This window comes from Lutjanus erythropterus, chromosome 13 (genome assembly GCF_056507025.1).
Source record: "Lutjanus erythropterus isolate fLutEry1 chromosome 13, fLutEry1.hap2, whole genome shotgun sequence".
In the NCBI taxonomy this organism is placed as follows: domain Eukaryota; kingdom Metazoa; phylum Chordata; class Actinopteri; order Lutjaniformes; family Lutjanidae; genus Lutjanus; species Lutjanus erythropterus.
The window spans coordinates 23,042,330-23,066,786 of NC_139329.1; the positions used below are offsets into that span (position 1 = coordinate 23,042,330).

General features: G+C 38.7%; 2 protein-coding genes across 2 annotated transcripts; both read left to right on the forward strand.

Moving 5' to 3' along the window:
• Nucleotides 1-1,198: 1,198 nt before the first annotated feature.
• On the forward strand, nt 1,199-9,380 carry gnb5a (guanine nucleotide binding protein (G protein), beta 5a). The gene is made up of 11 exons (XM_084734186.1): nt 1,199-1,433; nt 2,892-3,028; nt 3,364-3,405; nt 4,961-5,037; nt 5,126-5,258; nt 5,622-5,765; nt 5,888-5,979; nt 7,590-7,638; nt 7,727-7,823; nt 7,951-8,117; nt 8,224-9,380. The coding sequence occupies exons 1-11, from the start codon at nt 1,298-1,300 to the stop codon at nt 8,233-8,235; spliced, it is 1,086 nt and encodes a 361-aa protein (XP_084590312.1). The 5' UTR covers nt 1,199-1,297; the 3' UTR covers nt 8,236-9,380.
• A 407-nt stretch (nt 9,381-9,787) lies between these two features.
• On the forward strand, nt 9,788-22,649 carry ap4e1 (adaptor related protein complex 4 subunit epsilon 1). Its single transcript, XM_084734267.1, has 21 exons — nt 9,788-10,132; nt 11,756-11,827; nt 11,936-12,059; nt 12,231-12,304; nt 12,384-12,505; nt 12,650-12,809; nt 14,013-14,179; nt 14,289-14,362; nt 14,464-14,586; nt 14,674-14,783; nt 14,874-15,013; nt 15,314-15,426; nt 15,553-15,671; nt 17,257-17,559; nt 18,696-18,807; nt 18,895-19,033; nt 19,113-19,368; nt 20,487-21,041; nt 21,515-21,705; nt 21,784-21,944; nt 22,259-22,649. The coding sequence occupies exons 1-21, from the start codon at nt 9,992-9,994 to the stop codon at nt 22,417-22,419; spliced, it is 3,417 nt and encodes a 1,138-aa protein (XP_084590393.1). The 5' UTR covers nt 9,788-9,991; the 3' UTR covers nt 22,420-22,649.
• Nucleotides 22,650-24,457: the final 1,808 nt, after the last annotated feature.

Here is a 24,457-nt window from a genome sequence, read left to right on the forward strand (position 1 = left end):
TATGAGCAAATACCATTTTTTAACAATAAAAACAGCCATAAATAATAATAATAATAAAAATAAAAATATAAAATGCCTCCATAGTGCTCTTCTGGTGTAATCCAAGTCTCTTAAATCCCAGACATGCCAAGATGACATGAGAGATGTCATTTACACCATGTCTTCACTGTAGATCTTTAGCTTAGAGCCACAAAAATGTGTGCGTGTGCACCGTCTGAACTGGATGTGTGCGTGCATGTCAATTTGGCATGTCGGGGCTTTAGCAGTCTTGGATAGAGCAGTATTTCCGGGTTGTATCTTCTGTTTTCCAGTGAAACTCCAGCAGAGTTTTTTGGACCAAAAAGCTAAATCTGACCTTTGGACCAATCGGCATGAGGGTGAGTACGTAATGACTGGATTTTAATTTTTTTGTGAACTATCCCTTTAAGACTCATTTTTATAGACTTGCCTTTTCACGTGACAACTAGTCGTATTTGTGCACAGCTCAATTTATGCAACTAACTGATTTTAAATCGATTTAAAATCTATTTAATTGTTACACTTGTTTTTCAAATTTCTTTTGTGTCTTTTAATTGTGTGCAACAATAATAAATATTATTACTGTTATTGTTGTTGTTGTTGTTATTATTTATTATTATTATTGTTGTTGTTGTTTTGTTTTATGTAATTATTTGCACAAAAACAGAAGAAATACATTAACAAGAGAAATAAAAGAAGCCCTATCACCCCTAGAGGCTTATAGAAGGAAGCCCACCTCAATAAGCATTATACACAAAAGACATGTACTTCCCCATGAACAGAAAAGTGAGCAAACAAGCAACCAATAATAATAATAATAATAATAATAATAATAATAATAATATATTATTACTATTAATAATATTCATTCATTTATTTATTTATCTGTCTATCTATCTATCTTTATTTAGTATGAAAAATGGGTGACTGATGTACTGAGAAATTGAAGTGAAAGTAAAAAGTGTGCCAAGATGCCCCACTCTCCCCTGTCTGTGCATTACCAGACAAACAGTATTGTGTTTTCCATGTCGGCTCAGTATTTGAATGCATTATGCAGCTGTGTAGTACTGAGGCCTTGTTACTGACTGAGGATGCAGCCCTGTGTGGAGCAGCGGCAGCATCGCCAGGATGCAGGACCCTCCTCCTCCTCCTCCTCCTCCCCCTGTGGAAACTGGAGGAGCATCTTCTCCCTCTGACGTCATGACAGCAGCAGCATCAGCTGTTAGCTCCGCTTTAAGCCTTTTCGCTGCCGATCGCTGCCCGCACAAAGGAGAAATATATGAGATCCCCTCTAATCCCTGAAATGGCGACACAGGAGGTACAGCTGAACGAGACTCTGGCCCATCTGAAAACGGAGTCGGAGACGCTGAAGTCGAAGCTGGAGGAGGAGAGAGCCAAGCTGCACGATGTCGAGCGTGAGTCCTGCTGAAAATGGAGAGGCCTCGGTTCACCTCTGCGCTTATACACTGTGCGGGACAAATAACCCGCAAATATGTCTCTTTATCACAGCCGATTGTGTTTCACAGAGGGATCAGGTGATGCAGGCGGTGTTAATTTGTCGAAAGTGATGATTTGACCTGACGTTACCTCTTTGATTTGACAGGCGACTTAAGCAGGCTGTTTGTTTGCCTCCCCATTTTACAGACCAGTGCTTCCAGCCGAATTCCTTCCATGTAGCCTACTGGTTTTGTCCAATCATGTCTCGGCGTTATGGAAATAAACAGTAGAGATGTTAAAAATAAAAAATGTGACAAACAGGCTATTTGTAATATTTTATGAGATGGACACATGAGCTAATGGGGGACATGACAGATTAATCAAAGATTAATTCAATATATTCCTCCATGTAATGTAGGTCTACTGTAGTTTAATCCTTATTGCTGCAGCTTGGAATTTTAACCTGGGATGTACAGCAGCGGGTTTAATGTAGGGGAGACTCGGGGCAATTGTTACATATTTTTTCAGATCTCATAAACTAACATACATCTGTCTGCTAATTACCTGTACCTGAATTACCTGATGAAATGAAAAATCCCTTTTTTAACCAATTTACATCATTGTTTAAATGTGCACTTATTTTAACAATATGCAAAAAACAAAACAAAACAGTTTTTCTTCCTGAAAAACAAAATATGACGTCTGCTTACGTGAGCTAGAACCAATGAATTTCAAACAATAATATCATGGCACCCACCTCTCAATCAACTTTAGCAGTGCAAAGACAAGACAAAGATACTTTAGTTAACTAGTTAACAACAGTGTGGTACATTGATGTTGTCTTCCTGCAAAATGATTGCATATGATGTATTGTTAACAATATTTATTTGAAAGAAAGGAGGCAGATGTTGTTGACTGAGTGACCTGGGGACAGTTGTACCAAGATCAGGGGGCGGTTGTAACATGTTAAAATACAGTAAATTTCACTAAGTAACGTTTTGTTTCAATAAGCATCTGATTCTGAAAATGTGCATCGTTTTACAACAATATTATAGTATTATTTATTTGGTAATATTTATTAAATAGCAGTTGTTGAGTTTTGTTTGTTTATGGGTAGAACATAGACCTACATTAGGTCTAGCTAATGTGCAGATACAGATGCTTTTCATTCTCTCTATATTTCAGTGTGAGACGGGGAGAATGGAACAATTTGCAGAGAAACAAACTTTTATTAAACATGTATATTAGTAATTAGGTGAACTATATACCCAACAATGACTTGTATATGTTGAAAAATACATTGTTTCATCACTATAGCATGTTTCTGATTGGAGAAAAAAGACCGTCCGCTCTTCAGTAAAGCATCTGAATACTTCTTTCACCACTGATTGTGTGCATGTGTGTGTGTGTGTGTGTGTGTGTGTGTGTGTTTGCAGTACATCAGGTGGCAGAGAAGGTGGAGGGCCTGGGTCAGTTTGTCATGAAGACCCGGAGAACTCTGAAGGGACATGGCAACAAAGTTCTGTGTATGGACTGGTGTAAGGACAAGAGGAGGATCGTCAGCTCCTCACAGGTCACACACTCTTTCCTCTCATTTCCCATCTTGCAGAGCCAGTTTGTATTAATAATAATAAACATATTTGTATAGGACATTACATGCAGGAAGAACCGCCCAAAGTGCTTTACAACAACAACAACAAAAATGCATTCAGCACTTCAAATAAAAAAGCACAAATATGGAAACTGGGATAAAATGCTTTAATTAATGCAAAATGAGATGGAAAATAAAACCCATGGGATAATAATACTAAAAATAACATAAAGATCAGAATAAAATGCATTGAATGTTTCCATTGTAACTGGATGCATGTGTTTTATATTGTACTAATTTCTGCTCTCTTGATACAGGATGGAAAAGTGATCGTATGGGATGCTTTCACCACCAACAAGGTAACTCTTGTTTTTTAACAAACACATTTTTTATTACAGAATGAAAGACCATTTAAATAAAATGCTGAGATATTTTAAAACATGCATACTGTTTTCACTTATGCTCCCTTAAACTAACCCTAACCTTCCAAAAATCCTTAACTAGTCTGTATCAGTGGTCTCCAACCGCTTTGGCTTGTGACCTTTCAAAATTAAGGGTCACAAGCTACTAATAGCTACTTTTGACCTCTCATCAGAGGTTGTAGTCCGGGTGTGGACACGGAGGATTTTCCTTCTCAGATTGTTTTCTTTGAAGGATTTTATTAGGTCAGAAAGGATCATAATTTGCTTTTAGTATTTCTCAAAACAAAAGCAAAAACGAAAAAGAGAGAAAAAAGAAACAAAATTTTGTGTAACAGAAACATTTCTTGAAAACAATAATTTTGTTAGAACTATATCAGGATTTTTTTGGGGGGTCCCCACATTCAGACTGGGAATGAGTGTAAACGGATGCAAAATAACAGAAAAGAAATGTTAGTGTTCATGTAATCAGCAATTTAAAACATGAAAGACAGCAGAAATGGCACATATATTGCACATAATTACATAGCCCAATGTCACAAATCACAAATTTAGCACTTTGCGGCCGTGATTCATGGTTCTAGGACAGAAGGTACGACATTTCCAGGTAACAATTTACCGTGTTAAATAAATAATTTGCAGAGTATTAGCCTGAAACAAAAGAAAATGTTAAGAACCTAAGGGAGCATGAATTTCAGCATTATAATATGGTGATTAAAAAATCTGACCTCAAAGAATTTTCATGTGATTTTGAAGGTATTTCATTAACACTAGCTTATAATATTGTAAAGCCATCCTACTATATTACCTCATTATTATCAGGTTATTAACCTATTGATGTCAATGCCACATTGCCAGTTTTCTAAATCCAAATATTGTGCTGATATAACCATTTTATTGATAGCAGGATACCATATTGTTACATATTGTTTTGGTCCCTTATTACCCTGATAGATAAATTTCAGTCCAATATTTCCCATTGTTAATTACTACACATATACCTTCACTGTTGATACCAGTCTATTACCTGGTTATTACTTTGGTAATTACATGTTATTACTTATTAGAGGCTATTACTCTGCTATTATTTTGATATTACTGAGCTCTAATGTAAAGTGCTACTGAAGAATCATCTGTTATGCCTCTAAATGAGAAGTTTGCTTCCCCAGTATTATGTAAATTAAATAAAGGTTTTCCACATCAACAGGATATCTGCAGTGTGCTGTGATGCAAAATATGCTAACTCTCCTTTCATATGCTTGAGGATAAATGAGGATAGAGGGGATGGGACACCATAAAACTTCTATCTGAGTTGAAAAGTGACCACCAGAATGTCTAAAAATGTCTTTCAAAGTGTTTGACTTTAACAAACTGTAACAGTGCTAATGTCTAACAGCCTGAAGCTTCCTGTTCTGCTCTAATTATGCCTAATGAATTTAATTCATCTCGCTGTCCCGGTGCGACTCATGCAGCTTTGTCCTTTGATATTTATTAGGAGCATGCTGTGACAATGCCCTGCACCTGGGTGATGGCCTGCGCCTACGCCCCCTCCGGCTGTGCTGTGGCTTGTGGGTGAGTTTCTGTGCTGTAATATCTGTCATGATCTGAATGTGGTGTTTCATCTGTTGTGTTTGTTTATGCTGTGTTTTTTCTCGCACAGTGGCCTGGACAACAAATGCTCGGTGTATCCTCTGTCTCTGGACAAGAATGAGAACTTGGCTGCCAAGAAGAAGTCAGTGGCCATGCACACAAACTACCTGTCTGCCTGTAGCTTCACCAACTCGGATATGCAGGTGAGGATATCCAACACATGCAAGAAAAAATTCACAGAACACCAAAAACAACTGAGTAAAATGTTTATAGAGACAATCGTCATACGCTTCATGTTTTCCCATTATTTTACTGCTATGATTTTTTTTCTATTTCTTTGCTATTTCTGTCTCATTATTAATCAGAAATCAGTGCCTTCCATATTGCGGTGGAAGGAGCTTTGTTAATAATTCACAGCAGCCCGTCGCTCCTGGTTTGATATCCTGGTCACATGATGTTTCACGCAGCAAAGACAATCCATTTATAGCTGTGCGTTAGCCCATTTTTACTGAACTTCAGAGCAGCCGTTGTTATTCTTCCTCCTCGTTGTCTGCTTGCGTTTAAAGATCCTGACGTCCAGCGGCGACGGGACATGCGCATTATGGGATGTTGAGAGCGGGCAGCTGTTGCAGAGTTTCCATGGACACGCAGCGGACGTGCTCTGTCTGGACCTGGCCCCCTCCGAGACTGGAAACACGTTTGTTTCAGGGGTGAGGACAACACCCCCTCCTCCTCCTCCTCCTCTTCCTCCTCCTCCTCCTCCGCTTTCACAGCTCATGAGTGTTTAAACTGAATAATTTCAAATATTCTGCATTATTCTGTATCATTGCAGGGCTGCGATAAGAAGGCCAATGTGTGGGACATGCGTTCAGGACAGTGTATTCAGTCCTTTGAAACTCACGAATCGGACATTAATAGTGTGCGGTAAGTGATTTCTGTCAGCTTTGAGTGTGACAGTGTGTAGACATCATTCAGTGAGGAAAATTAAACCCTCTATCTATTTTTTTCAACTGATTTTTTTCAAGTTTTCAGCAGAAACAAGAGTTAAACATTTAATCATCATATCAATAGTACACAGATAGAAATGAAGACAATAAAAATAAATAAAACAGTGCCATCCATCCATTCTCAAATGTGCAGTCTCCCAGCTGACTGCTGTCATTCCTCACCTTGACACTTGACACATGTAGGTTTTTCTCCGTAGTGTAGCTGTACATCATCTTAAACATTTCATAATAATAAATAGTGATACGTGAAGTAAAATTAAGCTCAGTGAAAACACTGAAACATAGAGGGTTTTAAGCAACAAGGTAGCAGAGTCTTTCATGAAGGTGGACCCTGAATGTCTCCCTGTACCACAGTGTGGCAGGTGGCTTATCCTCAGTCCAATTCATCGAATTTTTTTTTTTTTTTTGTAATTCATTTGTTGTATAGTTTGAACCATAAATGGTTTAGAGTCACCTCCTTTGAGGGAAAGCAAATCCTCTGTGTGTTAGTATGTAGATTAACATCTTTCAAGTTATTCTGTTTTTGCTTGTAGAATATTGAGACGATCCAGGTGAGAATCGGTGCAGTCTACAGTATGTTTTGCTTTTAACTCATCATTCTCAGCCACAGTGTCTGTTTTCATATTACCACTAGGAGTCGCTAAAAGTCAAATATATTCAGATGTTTCAGATATGTGCAGGGTCAGTGTATCATTTGGTTAATTTTCCTCTCATTAAGAGGTATTAAAATAGAAAAAACAAGTGCTTATTTGATTTTAATTTTTAAACATAAGAATTAAAACTGAAATACAAGGTGTTTTTTCCTTTTCATCATGAAAAAGGGATTTTAAAAATGGTTTGATTAACAGGTTTCGATTACATATGTAACAAAAATGTAGTAGTCATTATTTTACTGTTTAGCTTATTAAGAATATCAAAGGGAAAGTCAGCTCAAATAATTTTATAGCATTTATATTTTTCCCAAAAACTGAACAGTAAAATAACTAAATAATATGACAGTTCAAAGGAAACTATGAAGGGTATAATGTAATTTGAGCTGACTTTACCTTTTTGATGATGCATTTGATGATGCCACATTCAACAAGACATCATTGAATCATGATGTGTAATATAATGTGAGAAATTATTTCTATTATGCGAGTCTTTCATCCTCTTTGGCCTCTCCAGACACAGCAGCAGCTGGTTTGACCAGGTTTTCACAAATGCTGGTTCACTTGAGCACAGTGAGATTTCTACAAACAACAGGATCTGTTTGGCCATGTCTCATATAATATTAGAGCAGGTGTCCAAAGAGATTTTATCCTGGGATGAAGCAACACTGGCACACTGGCAGCCCCACATTTGACTCTCTAGTCTTGTAAATGATCACATTCAGTGTCTGGATATGAAAAAAAAAGCTTTTTTTTTGTGGTCTGGTCTTGACATTGTCACGAAAAGTCTCAAAAAAATATGCCAAAATACACTGTAGTGGGGCTTTAAGGGAGCAATTTGTTCATAACTGTGGTCGTCTTTTTCTTGTTTTAATAGATACTATCCCAGTGGAGATGCATTTGCATCTGGCTCTGATGATGCTACAGTAAGTCACAACATATTTACCTCACAAAGTTTAACTGAAAACATGTTGAAAATTCTCTTTAAATTTCAAACTCTGACCTTTGTTTCAGTGCCGCCTGTATGACCTAAGGGCGGACAGAGAAGTGGCCATTTATTCCAAAGAGAGCATCATATTTGGGGTCTCCAGTGTTGATTTCTCTCTCAGTGGTAAGAAATATACACGTTAGCAGTTCACTATATTTATCATTACAGTTAATAATCAGTCAGAGCTTAAAATTGTTTAGTTTGTATATTCGTTACCCTGTTAAAAACTGTTTTTTTGGTAATCTTTCAGGACGGCTACTGTTTGGCGGCTACAATGACTACACCATAAATGTTTGGGATGTTCTCAAAGGAACACGGGTCTCTATTCTGTTTGGACATGAGAATCGTGTCAGCACGCTGCGCGTTTCCCCAGATGGGACGGCCTTCAGCACAGGTTCCTGGGACCACACTCTTCGGGTACGAGATGAGATGTCTGTCATTTTAGTCTGATCCGACAACTTTGCAGTCTACATTGACCTTTCTGAGGATGTCTTGTAATATCTGCTGTTTCTTTTTTTTCCAGATCTGGGCTTAAGGATGAAGACACGGTATTTAAATGGTAGACAGACTTACTGAAGACACACCGCTGTTTCTGTTTGCTAGAGTACAATCACAGACATAGAGACTCAGTTTTGGTTGTACATAGAGCATATCAATAGCATTGTATATACGCCAGTCTCATGGCCAGGGTAGATTTACATATTCCAGAGAATACTTAAACCAAAAGGCACGCTTGTATTCCAGTATGATTGAGAGAAAATTGCACAGAAGTACTTATGGTTACAACGTAAGATGTAAAATGTACCATATTGCAGAAAATAACATTGGTAGTCTAGGATAGAAGTGACACAATAAATTGATGTATTGTATGTGCCCACATAAAGGATATTACTTGTTTATTTATTTGTATTTATTTGCACAAAAAATGATGGAGAAATACAGCCTGTGGAAGAAAATGGCATTTAAGGAAACAAAATACATTTGCTGGTGAAACAGTAAGGTTTACATGAAGGTCTAGATGTACTCATGCCACAGACTAAGACAAGAGAAAAGGGAGCATGGAGATTTGTGGCTTCTTTGTAAATGATAAATGATGGGTAATATAAGACTATAAGGGAGAGTGAGGATGGTTAGATTGGCTTGTAGAAAATAATCAATATCAGTTTATCCGAAGCCAATTAAAAATAATATTGGATATGAAGGAGCATTGCCATAAAATATTATGAACAACAGTACAAATTTGTAGTTTATCCAAGATGGAAATAGACAGCAAATTTGTTTATTTTTCATTCCACATGCTGTGCACCCCACCTAACTGCAACTCACCTGCCAATATTATCTTATTGTAACTGAAGCACATTTACAGGTAAACCTAAATTACATGATGTTGATTTCCCATCCCTATGATTTTTAAATATGGTTTACCTCTCATCACTTACTGCTCTATGTGCACATCCAGTCACTGAAGACACCCTGAACCCATGGTCCCCCACTAGATATCTAAATACCAATATATAAAAACATGTTTAAATTCATAGAATGTACTCCTTTCCATGCAGTTGTCCAATGGCTGTAATTTCTTATTTACTGTAATTATTTTACTGTAGTTTAGTGTACAGTTATACAAGGGACTGTTTATCAAAGTATTACAAACATAATAAACTGAGTTTTGAATATCATCACTCTGTCGTTGTTGTTATTTTCACATTATTATTATTATTATTATTATTATTATTATTATTATTATTATTAACAATTTTTTTTTGTCAATCTACTGAGCTAATGTCAGCCAATGTTTTGATTTAAGGTTTGTAATAAAGTTTCCCAAAAACAAACGGAAGTGACATAACGTAGAAACGAACCGAAAACCCGCGAAAGATCTCGCGAGAGTAATCATTGTAACTCAAACCATGATCGTTCCCTAACTTAAACCAAGTCTTCTTTGTCCCTAATATTTTCAAACCTTAACCAAAATCTTATGACATTATACCATATAAATAATGTGTACAATTCACACACTATACAATTAACGTCTTAAAATCTCGCGAGAGTTTCGCAAATCAAGGGTTCCCATTTAGACACGGCCATCAACAAGCCTTGGTAAGTCTGCTGAATCAAAACAATGGCCGACTGGGTAGCTAGCATTTCACCTCTTGTGATCTTTTGAAGTATTTAACAGATGACTTTCACGGACTCTGTGTAAGGAACGCTCACTGGGATGGATAGATGATTTAATAAGTATATTTTGAAGGTTAAACGGTACCTGCCAGGCCCCGCTTTTCGCTGCCAAAATGAGCGATGTTGTGGAGAAGACACTGACAGCTCTGCCGAGCCTCCTGTCTTTAGACTCTCAGCCTGGAGCTGCTAAACTGTCCTCCACCTCCAAACTTGGAAACCTCATCAGAGGAATCACTGAGCTCACGTCCAAACATGTAAGTCTTTGCTTAAAAACCCTAACCCTAACATCAGGGGAAATAAGATGAGTCATTTATTGGCCGTTAGCTTGCTAAGCTACCTATGCTAGCTGTTAACTCAAGAAAACACTGTATGCATGCTTTAACCCACTTGCTGCAATGCTAATAAGTCTGTACAGTAAAGTTTTGGACTGACTTGCAAACACTCTGTTGTTTCTGTTATGTAGTTATCATGAGGTAATTACAGGTCAAATTAGAGCTGTGATCATTTTAAAAACTTGTCCTTGTTGGTGCTTTCAGGTGCCTGTGATAACCTCAGACATTTGAGTTGTTAAGAGTCAGCTGGCAATATGCTTTGCATTCACAAACTGTAATGCAGGGAAGTTCAGCCGGCTAGGCATTTTAGATTGTTGTGACAAATTAGTTTCTGCTCTTTTCAGCAAATTCTCAAATCGTCGATGCTGAAATTTCAAATGCAGACCTGACACTTAACTTTAGTCTTTATGTTTCTTAATAACTGCAAATAAAACAAAATAAAACTGCTTGTACAGAAGCAAATTGATTTATTGCAAGTAGATTTCTGACCCATTTACCTGACTGGGAGATAGAAAAAAATATTAATGTTGAACCCTAGACTAGTCCATTAAAAAACAAATATATAAATTAATGCATTTAAAAAATAATTGATGTACAATGTGAGTATATGAAGGGGAGCTTAGTGTACTTCACTACAATTCTTCAGCTTCCGTATTTGCCACAAATGTTAAAAATGGTTGCGAGCTGGCAAAGAAGCACATAGCTGATTCCTCGATGAAGCAGCTGATCTTCTCCAATTGTAAGTAGGACATACCATCTTTAACAAGGGTCTATAGGTTAGAGATTACATAAGATGAGCTTTCTGGCTAGAAATGAGCTGTAAGCAACAATATCAGCATGAGTTCTACTTAGGGTAAAATGCCGGGGAGTTACTCTATATATCACCATGGACATAGTTGGAGCAATAGACTGTCCGAAATGTTTGAAAAATGTTTGAACATTAAGCCCCAGAAAGGTAAGAATTTTGGACATGACCAAAACATATGGCACAAAGTGGTTGAATACTGTTTACACAGATCACATGTAGGATCAAGCTCACTGTTAACTTCAGCTAATCTGACTTTGCACCAGTGGAGACAGTGTACTATCTTAAATTAAACAACAAATGTATCTGAGACAAATAGAGGATGAATAAACTCTTTGAATAGCTTTGTGCTACATATTACCAGGTGTCTTCTCTTCTCTCATCATCTTCTTTCCTGCATTACCTATCTAAAGAAAGCCTCTGCAGTTTCATTTACTTTGTGCCCTTGAATGGTATACTTCAGGCAGTGGTTTAGATTAGTAAGTAAATAAGTGTATCTAATTTTATTATACTGTTAAATATTTGAATTAAAGGTTGGAGGGTTTGACACCTCCTTAATTAAAGTTAATTAACTTCAGCATAGTGCAAAATGTAATAATTCTCATCCAACACTTTCTTGAAATTATTGGTGAAATAAGTACCTGGAAGCACTTCTCTTTAAGATTCTGGTGTGTTATGTTCTGTTATTAACAAGCTCAGTGTTTTACTTTCTTATTCTTAAATGTGTTCCCCCTGTTCAGGAGGAGGAAAAACTTATTCAGCGTGAACTGGTATCCATCAAAGAACAGGTGTCCTCCCCCAACACCTCCATGGTATGATTCTTCTCATTTTCTAATTTGTTGCTGCATAAAGAAACCAGAGCATTCAAATATGTCCAACTATTTCTGAAATTATTGCATCTGTTTACTTTTTTCCTTCAGAGGCAAATGAAGGAGCTCATGGTGAGAGCGATCTACTGTGAAATGCTTGGGTATGAGGCTTCATTCAGCTACATTCATGCCATCAAACTGGCTCAACAAGGAACTGCTCTTGAGAAAAGAGTTGGTAAGTTCTTTTGTAATTAGTTGAAATTCCTCAGTGCTTTTACCCAATCCCTGGTTTTGTAATACTTTCAGTACCTTTATCATTTGTCATCACAACAACATTATTGACCTAACTATGAAACATCTCCCTACACTGCTTTAGCTAAAAAACAATTCTTTCTGTGTTTTGCAGGTTATCTTGCTGTGTCTTTGTTTCTGAACGAGAGTCACGAGCTGCTGCTTCTCCTTGTGAACACTGTATTAAAGGTGGGTGTTCAGTTTTTACAGCATTTGTCATCTGGTGTCTGAAGATGGGATGTTGATGTATTTTTTGTTTTGTTTTCAGGATCTTCAGAGCACAAACCTTATTGAAGTGTGCATGGCTCTAACTGTTGTCAGCCAAATGTTCCCCAAAGATATGATTCCTGCAATCCTTCCTCTGGTCGAGGAGAAACTTAATCACCCAAAGTAAGAAATGTTTTTCACCTTTCCAGTCACGTTTGTTGCCTCTATGCTTGTGAAGTGTATTTATTCATATGATAAACTGGAGCATCAAAAATCTGCTTGAATGTTATGATTCATGAGGGTTTTTTTTTTTTTACATATTTGTAGAGAAATCATTAGACGGAAAGCAGTCCTGGCTCTGTATAAATTCTACCTAATAGCACCGAATCAAGTTCAACACATCCACAACAAGTTTCGCAAAGCTCTGTGTGACAAGGATCCTGGTGTCATGACAGCTTCACTTCACATCTACCTACAAATGATCCAGGTAATTTGTTTTTATGGACTTTGTAAGACTGTACAGCAGGGCTGGGTATTACTCAAAACTTTCTGATACCAGTACTGACACCAATACCTTGACTTGGATACAAGTTCCTGAATGATAGTTTTTAATACCAACTTTATAGAAGCGACTAAAAAAAGGAAAATTACATTACAGCAGCTCAAAAAGTACAATTAAACAAATCATGATTGTTAAAAATATAATAGAATAAAGATATACAAAATATAGATTAGAAAAACTATACACACACACACACACACACACACACACACACACACACACACACACACACACACACTATATACTTGTACAGATATATGGATAATTTCACAGAGACAGAGATTTGGACCGCAGAGAGTACAAGCAGCAAAGATTTACGGGATGATTCACAGTGTCAAGATATTATTGCACAGAAGATGATTTAACAGTAAAAAATAAATAAACAATAGATTGCACAGGATAATTGCAGATAACGGTACAGTTACTCACGTCAAAGGATGAAGACCTTGGAGCAGATGGATAAACTGATTTTAACTCTGCACACTTTATTCAGCTGGATAACTGAGGTAAAATGAAGAAACTAATGGAATATCTGCACAGTATTGGACTATTTAAAAATGTAAATGACTGTCAGAAGGAATATTAATGACAGCATGGCAGCAACATGCCATTGTAGTGTCTGGTTTGCCAAAGCCAAAGAAGGAATGATTGTGTGGGCAGCGTTTATGGTTCTCGGAAAGAGTGGCAGAGTGAGCCCTCTTATTTTCTGTGAATCATTCAGACTTAATTTTCATTGCACTTTTTATACAAACAAAATGTAACACAAAGTGCTTTGCTTCATACAATAAAACAATAATCTCCACACACACACCCAAAGCAATGACTTTGTAATTAAATAAAGCATGAAGATAAGAATAGTACTTATTAAAAACAGGAAGTCTGGTCTAAAGAGCAGCTAGCGGGGCTGACAACCATCCAACACCATATAAACTTTGAGAAAACCACCTTGGTTTTTCAAAACTCAATAACAATTTGGTCTGTACCATAAAACTATCAAAGTTCAATACCCAGTCCTCAGGTTATGTCTTCAACACAACATTAACTACTGTTATTGAGAATATATGCACTTCTTGGTTTGATTTACCATGGTGTAATCTGGTCATGTCACACATTTTTCTTTTGTTACAGGAGAATCCAGAAGGTTACAAGGACCTGGCAGCCAGTTTTGTAACCATATTGAAGCAGGTGGTGGGAGGAAAACTGCCCATGGATTTCAACTATCACAGTGTTCCTGCTCCATGGCTGCAAATCCAGCTTCTCAGAATACTGTCCCTGCTTGGGAAAAATGACCAGAGGTAATTATTACTTATTTTGTTCCTCTGTGAACTGGATGTTTATGCTGTCATGTGGTTGTTTCCTGTACTTGAATCCTTGCAAGTTGTGAGTCTTTTCTTTGTTTGGCAGTACAAGTGATATCATGTATGAAGTCCTTGACGAGTCTTTACGACGAGCAGAGATGAATCATAACATCACCTATGGTATGTCAGATCTAAAGTACTGTTTTTTTTGTATATTTGGTTGTTGGAAATCATTTAAACACTTTCTTCAACCACTTATTAAACTCTCTCTTTATTTCCAGCAATATTATATGAGTGTGTAAAATGTATTTACACAATTCACCCCAAATCGGATCTCCTGGAAAAGGCTGCAAAGTGCATCGGCAACTTTGTTCTCTCACCAAAGATAAATCTCAAATATCTTGGTAAGAATCAAAAACCCCTTTGATTTAAATATTTTTTCTTTGACAAACATTCATCATAGTAAATTGGTTAATTCTGTGTTACTTAAGGTTTGAAGGCCCTCACCTATGTGGTCCAGCAGGATCCTAAACTGGCCCTGCAGCATCAGATGACCATCATAGAGTGTCTCGATCACCCTGACCTCATCATCAAGCGCGAGGTGAGACAGACACTGGAGTATGCTGAAGTTTGGTGTCATAGAAATATAGTTGTACAGCATCATGGGACATTTTTTTCTGTTTTCTTTTAGACACTGGAGTTGCTCTTTAGGATCACTAACGCCCAAAATGTTACAGTCATCGTCGAGAAGATGCTGGAGTTTCTACATGTCAGTAAAGACGACTACACTACCATTGACCTGGTGGGGAAGGTGGCAGAACTGGCAGAAAAATATCCTTTCAAGTATGTTGATTGTACTATGAGCAAGAGACAGTATTCATCGTTATATTTATGAACTTTTCAGTTCAGTTAATTTCAGTTGTCTTTATTGGCACGACTGCATGCTGAGCTGCAGCTCAGTCTTTCACGTTGTCAATACAAAAGCTACTGGTTAAGTTGTGCTAAACATAATATTTAGATTAGTTTTGATTTGAAAAACAGAAACCCAATCCTTTAATAACATGTTGTTGTATTTTTTATACCTTGTCTGTTCCTATTTATTGTGTTATTTTTTCCTATAAACTTTTATACATATGCCCCAGACAATGAATGGTTCATTGAGACCATGAACACAGTGTTTTCATTGGGTGGAGACATGATGCAGCCTGACATCCCAAACAGTTTCCTTAAACTGCTATCTGAGGGTGAGATGACCACACACTCAACTTATTCTCTAGTGTTTCAGTGTGTGATATTTCAATTCAATAATTTGACACAGAAATTATTTAGAGTATTGTAATGTAATGGATTATTTCTCTTCAATGGCCTAGGGTTCGACAGCGTGGAGGAGGACAGGAAGTTGAGGCTGTTTGCTGTGGATTCATATGTTTCTCTGCTGCAAGGAGAGCCCAGTAAACTGCCACAGCGCTTCCTCCAAGTCATCAGCTGGGTGAGTCCTGTTTGCAAAGTGAACACTATGAGCTGTTTGTTTAATATATGTAATGGTGATGAGAACAAGAAGCAGAAGAAGGAAAAGGAATACAAAGGTTGGTTTTACAGATTACTTTACCAATTATTATACAATTTGCAGGCATAAAAACAACAGTCAAGTATAAGAGGGAATTAAAATACAAAATGCATTTCAATGCAGTGAATAACTAAAGGAAAATAGAGCAAATCCCATAAAGAAAAAATATCAGAAAGTGCTTTATCATGAATACTCAAAATGTGTCAGAGTGAAGCAAACTAAAATGTGTAGCACCCCAGTGATGCTCGGCAGCCAGAATGTGCCAGAACGCTCGCCACCCATCAGCTAGAGAGAGAGAAACAATTACACAGGAGGATGATTATGTAGCCAGATGGAGAGAGACACATTGGGAATTTTGCCAGGACACCAGGGACCCCCCCTAGTCATTGTGATAAGTGTGATGGGATCTGACCACAGTGAGTCAGGACCTTGATTTAACGTCTCATCGAAAGGATGACGGCTCCTACAGAGTATCCATCACTGCACTGAGGCTTTAGGATATTTTTATTAGGCCCAGAGGGAAGGCTGCCCTCTACTGGCACTTCATCATCACCTCATGCCAAACCTTGTTTTTCCCAGGAGTTTTCCTATCCAGGCACTAGCCAAGCCCACACTTGCATAGCTTTTGTCATTAAGCAGAAACGGGTTACATGTTGGTGTGGCTGCTGACCTAAAAATCCTAGATGGAGACTCTAGACCAGGGGTGTCAAAATCATTTAAGTTCGTCGGCCAAATACAAACCTGTTTGATCTAAAGTGGGCTGGACCAGTAAAACCGTTGAATAACAGCCAGTAAACACCTCAGTTTTTTTCTTTTTTATAGTGAAAAAAAGCACAAGTGCATTCTGAAAACGTTCATATCATTTCAACATATGATGAACAGTTTGATATGTCTTAAGAAAAATATATCTCATGTCTTACATGTGCATTAAAATACAGGTCACAATGAATCCTCAAATGCTCAAAACATTTATGTATTTTGGAACTGAGCAGAAATTTAGTGTTTTATTTCTATATGATTCAAACAACTTGACGAGATCTAGAAATTCTTTTAATTTTGTAAACATCTCCACTCTTGTGTAGTAATGTTGCATCACCACATGACACCAACTGAAATGAAAGCTAATGTGAAGAAGGTTAAATCACCCCATGCCTTACTAATCATTTCAGCACCAGGGTTTCAGAAAAAAAATTCTAAAGACAGAAGTCTGATACAGATTATTTTGTAGTGAAGGTCCTGATTGACAATATTTTGCACATGTTGAATATCTTTAAATATGACCACAATAAGTATTCATTGGTGGGCTGGTTTTGGCTCAGGGGACATATGTTTGACACCTGTGCACTAGACTGTTTAAGTAGTTAAAAGAAAAAGAGTGCATCTTTTACAGATAGAATGATTTACTGGCACTACTCCACTGTATCTGTCCTTAAAAATGTGACTTACATATTACACAACATACTGTGCTGTAACCTTCACAGTTAATCCTCTTCTCTGCCATGTCCAGGTCCTCGGTGAATACTCCTATCTGAGGGAGGATCTCGAACCAGCCACCGTCCTGGGGCTGCTGAACAAACTGTTGGACATGAAAAACACCAGCAGTGAGACCAAGAGCTGGGTCCTCATGGCTATGACCAAGCTGTGCGAGGGAGGGGTGGGCGTTTCTGTGGCTCAAGAGGTTTCTGAAACATACAGCAGCTCCCTGGACACAGTGCTGAGGCAGAGAGCTCAGGAGCTGCAGCACCTCAGCCAAGACTCTGAACTACGAGCCAGGGTGCTGCCTCGAGACACCAGCCTGGAACCTCTGGAGGTAATGTACAGTCTAAACATGCAGGGCTGCAGAGTTACAGTAATGATGTTAAAGATGTTACACTATTATGCTATTGTAATTTTGCTATTGTATATTGAAAACATGAAAAGATTTAGTTTGACTCTAAATGCCCACTGCTGTTGAAACTTGTTGAAACTTGGCGTAAGATGCCAAAAACTTTAAAACGTAAAACAATTTAGCTCTTTGAATCACAGCGGATGAAGTCACTCTGTGGTTCCTCCTCTCTGGCAGATTTAAGTGCTCATCATGTCATGGTTGAAAGCAAAACGTGCACACACTTGCCCTCCGTGGCATACAGTTGATTAAATTAAGGACCATATTTATCCAAATAATGGGGATCATTTCAGTTGTAACTGCAGTAGCTGTTCTAGCATGTCTAGAGTAGGGTTAGGTTTACTACAGAACACCATTCAGTATCGGATGCAGTTTCGGTCAGGGAAACTAAAAAAAGACCAAAGGCTCATTACTTCACTAACAAACACTCTTCTACTCTGCTTGGTGTCAAACTTTGATGCCAGTTCAGTGAAGCCTGTTCAGTGAAGCCTATGGGAGATGCATCGACACTAAAACCCAAGATATCTATGTGGTATGACCTTTGAAGGAGAAATGCCTCTGAAATTAAAGGACATATATCAGAGAATGTCATACTGACTGAATTAGTCTCTAAATAGCGTGATCGACATTGTACCTCCCATAAGCTTTAACAGAACTTAATAGAATGCCCGTGTCTGCAGCATAGCATGTTCAATAGTGATGTAATGACCATTTCTTCTGTTTTAGTTTCCTTCGTTTTTTTTTTTTACAAGAATAACATCCTAAATACACAAATGTCCCCTCTAGCTATTTCTAACCATTTCAATTCTTACTCTTTTTAATGAGAATTGTCTTTATGTAATAATGCTGAAAAATCAATTAACTAAACTAAATATGGTAATTGTATTGTCTTTGTGGTGAAACAGATGTTAAACAGGATATATACTGTACAAGACATATTTTTTCAAGCTCTCAAATATGACATCTTTAGTTTGAAAGTCCTGCAGAACTTTTCCAAATGATCTTCTTGCCTCCATTAAAGGAGAAGTTTAAACTTGCAGCTGTATTACTGTTGTTTTCAGGTGGATTCCTCGCTGTCATTTCTTGATGGATTTGTGTCTGAGGCATTGGCTGCTGGCGCTGCTCCGTACAAGCCTCCGCATCAGCGGCAAGAGGAACTAGCTCAGGCAAAAGGTAAATTTCAGTGAAATGTTCAGACTGTGGCAAATTTGGCAGCAGTGCCTTGTTTTGTTTTGTGCTTAACTGTGTTGTTTTCCTCAGCATTGAGCCTGGAGCCGTACGGCCTGTCGCTGCCCATCAGCATGTCCTCCTGCAGCATCGCCGACAGACAGTCTCCTACGCTGTTGTCCATGAGCTCTGGTCTGTCAGGTGATAGCACCGACCTCTCACACAAAGGAGGGTACGTAGACACAATGCGCGTACTTATTGTCGTCTGGTTTAGCTGGTTTATCACTCATGCGTCTTGATTTTTGTCCCAGCTCTATGACTCTGAAGCTGGACGGCGTGAAGAGGGTGTGGGGGAAAGAAGGCTACCTGGCGCAGAGGGAACCTGTGGAGGAAGCTGCCCATGTGGAGGTCCCAAGTCCCCTGCGGTCACCCAGCCAGCAGGGAGGGGCTGACAGCTCACACAGCCAGACTCCCACTCCGATCCCGACCCCTGAGCCTGAACAAGAGAAACAGCAGCTGGCCTCTTCACTGTTTGTCGGCCTCAGCTCCCAAAGCTCTGTGTGTCTGGTGGGATTTTTTCCTTCTTCTTAATTTGTATGAGATACAACTAAACAATATGAAGTAAAACTGCAAGGTGTGATGCATTTGTCTGATATTGATATTGCAATATAATAATATGTAATAAATAGGGTTGGGTATTATTTAAGAACTCACAGTACCAATACCAGTACCCTTAAAGTGATACCAGTAGAGTACTTCATTAGATACCCTTTTTTGAAGTTTCTTCTTTATGAAGAACAATTGCAGTTATTGGCTGTGAGCAAAACCATATACATTAAGCATTTTTTTCTAGATTTGGGTTGCAGGTGTCATTTGACTGGAGAAGTTTCAGTGCTACTGTATTGAATACTGATAACCAGCCTTAATAATAAATAGAGATTTAAATGCACAATATGTAAGTTTTGCCACTAGGGGTCTCTCTCACATTAATATGATAACAAAAGAAGTACACCGATCAGGCATAACATTATGACCACCTGCCAAAACAGCCCTGACCTGTCGAGATGTGGACTCCACTAGACCCCTGAAGGTGTGCTGTGGTATCTGGCACCAAGATGTTTGCAGCAGATCCTTCAAGTCCTGTAAGTTGCAAGATGGGGCCTCCATGGATCAGATTTGTTTGTCCGGCACATCCCACAGATGCTTGATTGGATTGAGATCCGGGGGGAGGCCAAGTCAGCACCTCAAACTCATTGTTGTGCTCCTCAAACCATTCCTGAATCATTTTTGCTTTGTGGCTCAGTGCATTATCCTGCTGAAAGAGGCCACAGCCATCAGGGAATACCGTTTCCATGAAAGGGTGCACATGGTCTGCAACAATGCTTAGGTAGGTGGTGCGTGTCCAAGTAACATCAACATGGATGGCAGGACCCAAGGTTTCCCAGCAGAACATCTTCCCATAGTGCATCCTTTGAGGACAAAATGTTCACTTGCTGTCTAATATATCCCACCCACTGACAGGTGCCATGATGAAGAGATAATCAGTGTTATTCACCTCAACTGTCAGTGGTCATAATGTTATGCCTGATCAATGTAGTTTGATAACATTGTGCAGTAGGGTGAGATGTTAGTGGTTGTTGTCTTCTTTTTCTGCTGTCTACAGATTTAACTTTTCCTTTCAACAGATGGGTAAATCTGAGCCAGCACCTCAGCGATTCAGAAGAAAAGCCAAAGGTCCAGGCTCATCCTCGAGTGGCAGTGAGCAAATGTCAAACTCCTTCGTCTCTCCTCCGAGCACAGTGGACAACCTGCTGTGTGACAACCTCCTGGACTCCAACATCACCTCAGAGCTGGCCGTGTCTTCACCCACACAGAAACCACAGCTCTCTCAGGACCTCACGACTGCAAACGGCACCTGTGATTTAGAGTTAACTGACAGTGACGTGAAGGGGAGTAACCCTTCTCTCATTAGGGATGATAGTGTGTCTGTAGCTGCTGATCCTGCTTCACATGAGGACCCAGACGGACCTAAAGACTTGTGTCTCAGTGCTCATATTCCTGCAGAACTCTCTGGACTCTCCCACTCAGAAATCTCTCCTGTGTGCTCCAACCAGAGCTTGGATGTTTCAGCCTGTCATGTACAGAAAGAGGATCTGTTAGTGCTAGTGGTCTTCATTTACAACTCCTCTGACGCTGACATTCAACAGATGCTACTAGAGGTCGACTCTGATGAACTGGAGGTACAGTAATTATTGAGCAGGAAACTATTAGTCCGTCCCTCCAGGAGGTTGTGATGTTGCAATCGCAACAATTAATGCAAATTCTTGCAATTTTGTCCGATCACTGCAGCTTTTCTGCAAATTTAAACAATCGTTACGGCCTCCTATAAGTTCCACCATGCACAGTAGTCTCAATGAATTCAGTATTTTATAAATACTTTTTTTTGTTTGTTGGTTTATTTTGTTATAGGTACTGGAAAGCAAACAAGGTTTCTCATTGCTGTTGACATTTATTAATGCCATGTGCACTTTTATATGATGATATGATAATGAATTATACAAAAAAATCACTTTTTTTTCCCACTGGCTCCTGCAATTTCATTTTAGGCTGCAACTATCCCAAAAAAGCCTGTCAAATCCCAAAGGGACTGATTAGTGAGAGCTTATATTGTCCCAACTCATAATCTTAAATTTTCTTATGATGTTTGTTTCAGGTATTGTGTGTGTGTGACAGTCCAGTGCAGGAGGTGAGAGGTCACAGTGTAGCAGTGTGTCAGTACTCTCTGACTGTGAAGAGGCCTTCAGTCCAGGTTGAACTGGTTGGGGTGGTGTCTTACCAGTTGCCTGCTGGGACGCCTCAGTCAGTGCCGTTCTCGTACAAACTGCCTTTGACCAGCTTCATCAGGTGAAATATTTTCTTCTTTTTAGTAAGTGTGTCTGCTCAGAGACAACTGCTCACTGTAGTTTCACACGTTTCCTTCAGACCGCTGACTGTGTCCACAGAGGAGTACGGGACGATGTGGCTGGCCTTCTCTCACGATACAAAGCAGAACCTGGCGTTGATAAGTGACGGCCCGGAGTCTCTCAGAGCCACTTTGAATGTGCTGAAGAAGAAACTTCAGCTCCATGTTGTGGAAATCATAGGTGAATAGAAGTCAGAGTTGAGCTTTTAGACTTTTACCAGTAATACTGAGTGTATGAATTGATGCTTGATGTATATAAGAGCCAGTCTGGCTTAACGTGTTTTCAGTGCAGCCAATCGATCTCAACTCAGTGCCCACTTAGTTTTTTATTATTATTTTAGGGAAACTCATAGCGTGATGTATGCATATTTTAAAATGGACAAGCATACATATGTGAAGGTGCAGTGGTACAAAGACTGAGTTGTTAAATGCATCCTACACTTTCCATGTGTTTTGCACTATTAGTGAGTGAACCTTTATTAATTTTCACTGCAGGTATGGAAGGAATTGTAGCTTGCCAGCTCCTCCAGGATCAGCCATGTCTGATGCACTGTCGTGTGCATGCGGGAACGCTGGCTGTGTGGCTGCGATCTCCAGTCCCCGACCTACCCGACTGTCTAATCTACTGCTGTCAGCGAGCTTTACAGGAGCACTGAGCCACGACTGCAACACCTCCACCGACTGAGCAACGCGTCCACCTGAAGAGGAAGGTACACAGAGCAGTAGTGCAGAACAGAACAAGAGACAGTGCAGAACATCTGATGGTGCGCATTCTCATCTTTATATTAAGTTGTTTACCCCCTTTTTTTTAATCTTTTCCACCTCAAGTTACACAGTAGGCTTAATTTTTTACAGTTGGATCGATGGAATAATTCACAGGATCATGACTGGTATTAACCTCAGGGCCAAACGATTGTTTTAAATCTTCTGTGGGTGCGTGATGTTTTAGAATAACACTTATGTCTTAAAATGATGACAGGGCTCTATACTGACTTGAAAACTTCAATGGTTGAATTATTTGCGAGTGAAATTAATAATAATAATAATGAGTATGATATTCTTGTTGTAAGGGGAAACTAATAAACGTCTACAGTTGTTTTTTACGCCCAAGGTCTGCATGATAAATAGTAAGAGAGATTAAGCGCTGTTTTCTAGTTTTTGATGTGATTCAGCTCCATTTTTGAGATTTGAATGATCATGACAGTGAAGCTCATTTGGGTTTTAGTCAGACAGAGACATTAAGGTTCATTTCAATTCTTCAGTTAACATCTGAGAGCATTTCAGTTCATCAATACTGGTTGAAGCAGTACTGATTAAAATTGCTTTGAATTGTTTGATTTTATTCATTAGGTGTTTTGGGAGAAGCACATGGAAGATATTGATATCTTATAGGGGTTGCAAAATGATTATTTCTGCTGTGGAGTTGGACTACAGAAACTAAGAACGGCTGTGCTTGCCATTATTTTTTTAAAAGCCACTATGCTGATAAGACAACAAAATAATGAATTTGTTATCATGAGAAAACCAAAGGTTCTTTCCTCTCATTACCTTTTGCTGCACAAAATGGAAAAAACTCTGATTACAATTATTTTGACAGACATTGTGATCATGATATGATTCGTGATTAGGGGGAATGATCATTTTTGCATCACAACTTTCATTCTCACTGAAAAAAATGATCAAATTAATGATGATCTCTCATTTTTTGGAATTCTTGTAGCCTGATGCTTTGTCGCCGGTGGTCTGAACACGCCATGAGAGTGAAAGGCAGCCCGACAGCTGCGGCCTTTAAGAGGAGTTTGAGCTGGTGAAAGGACAAGACTGCTGTTACCAAACCAGAAATTGTCCAAACTTATAGGAGAAAAAGATGTTAACCAACTAATGTCAGTTGCTGTCAGTCAGTTAGTTTGACTCATTTTTGCCCATTAGGCCACATATCAATCTACTCCTCCACTCTTTGCATGCAGTGCACACACAGGCCTGCTGAAAAAAGCATATTGAAATTGAGAGCTAATTTCAAACAATTTTCAATTTAATAGTGAAAATGTGACACCCTATTTTCTCGTTATCACGAGAAATTGAGCTTTGTTATGTTGAGACCAATATAGTTAAGTCGTGATATCACAATAATGGCATTAACAAAAATATTGCAAGCACGGCCAGTCTTATCTTCCATACTTGAACTGTAAACTCTAAAACTAATATTTGACACAGAGAGCTGCTTTTCTTGAAGAACCTGCTCGTCCTCACTGCTGATGTAAAAAGACGTTTACACCCCTGTTTGTCTAAACAGTGACATTACGCTGACATTAACCTGCATCTGCAGCAGTTTCACATATTTCTTACGGCTTTTGTCTTAAATGTAGCACTGAAGTAATCTCACTCTGCGATGTCCACGTCGTCCGTTTGTCATTATGATGAGGAGCATTTCAGTTTTTTGCAGATGCCTTCTGTGTGATAATATGATTATCTATGCACTCATGTTTCTGGTTTGTCAGTTTTGGTGAGAGGTGGATTTTCGTGGTCTTTGATTATTATATTTTTGTATCAATGCAGTATTAAAAACATATTTATTGGATTTATATTCTTACAGAAAGTATTTTATATTAATTTCTCTGAAAGGAAAAAAACATCGTGCTTCGTGTACAGTTTGATTGTACTTTGCCAAGTTTGACCTGGCTCAGTCTGTTTTAT

Coding starts and splice junctions, on each gene's coding strand:
- ap4e1 (XM_084734267.1), top strand. CDS start 9,992: ATGAGCGATGTTGTGGAGAAGACACTGACAGCTCTGCCGAGCCTCCTG. Junction 14,784..14,873: donor ACCTCATCATCAAGCGCGAG/GTGAGACAGACA, acceptor GTTTTCTTTTAG/ACACTGGAGTTGCTCTTTAG. Junction 21,945..22,258: donor CCATGTTGTGGAAATCATAG/GTGAATAGAAGT, acceptor TTTTCACTGCAG/GTATGGAAGGAATTGTAGCT.
- gnb5a (XM_084734186.1), top strand. CDS start 1,298: ATGAGATCCCCTCTAATCCCTGAAATGGCGACACAGGAGGTACAGCTG. Junction 3,406..4,960: donor ATGCTTTCACCACCAACAAG/GTAACTCTTGTT, acceptor GATATTTATTAG/GAGCATGCTGTGACAATGCC. Junction 7,824..7,950: donor TGTTGATTTCTCTCTCAGTG/GTAAGAAATATA, acceptor GTAATCTTTCAG/GACGGCTACTGTTTGGCGGC.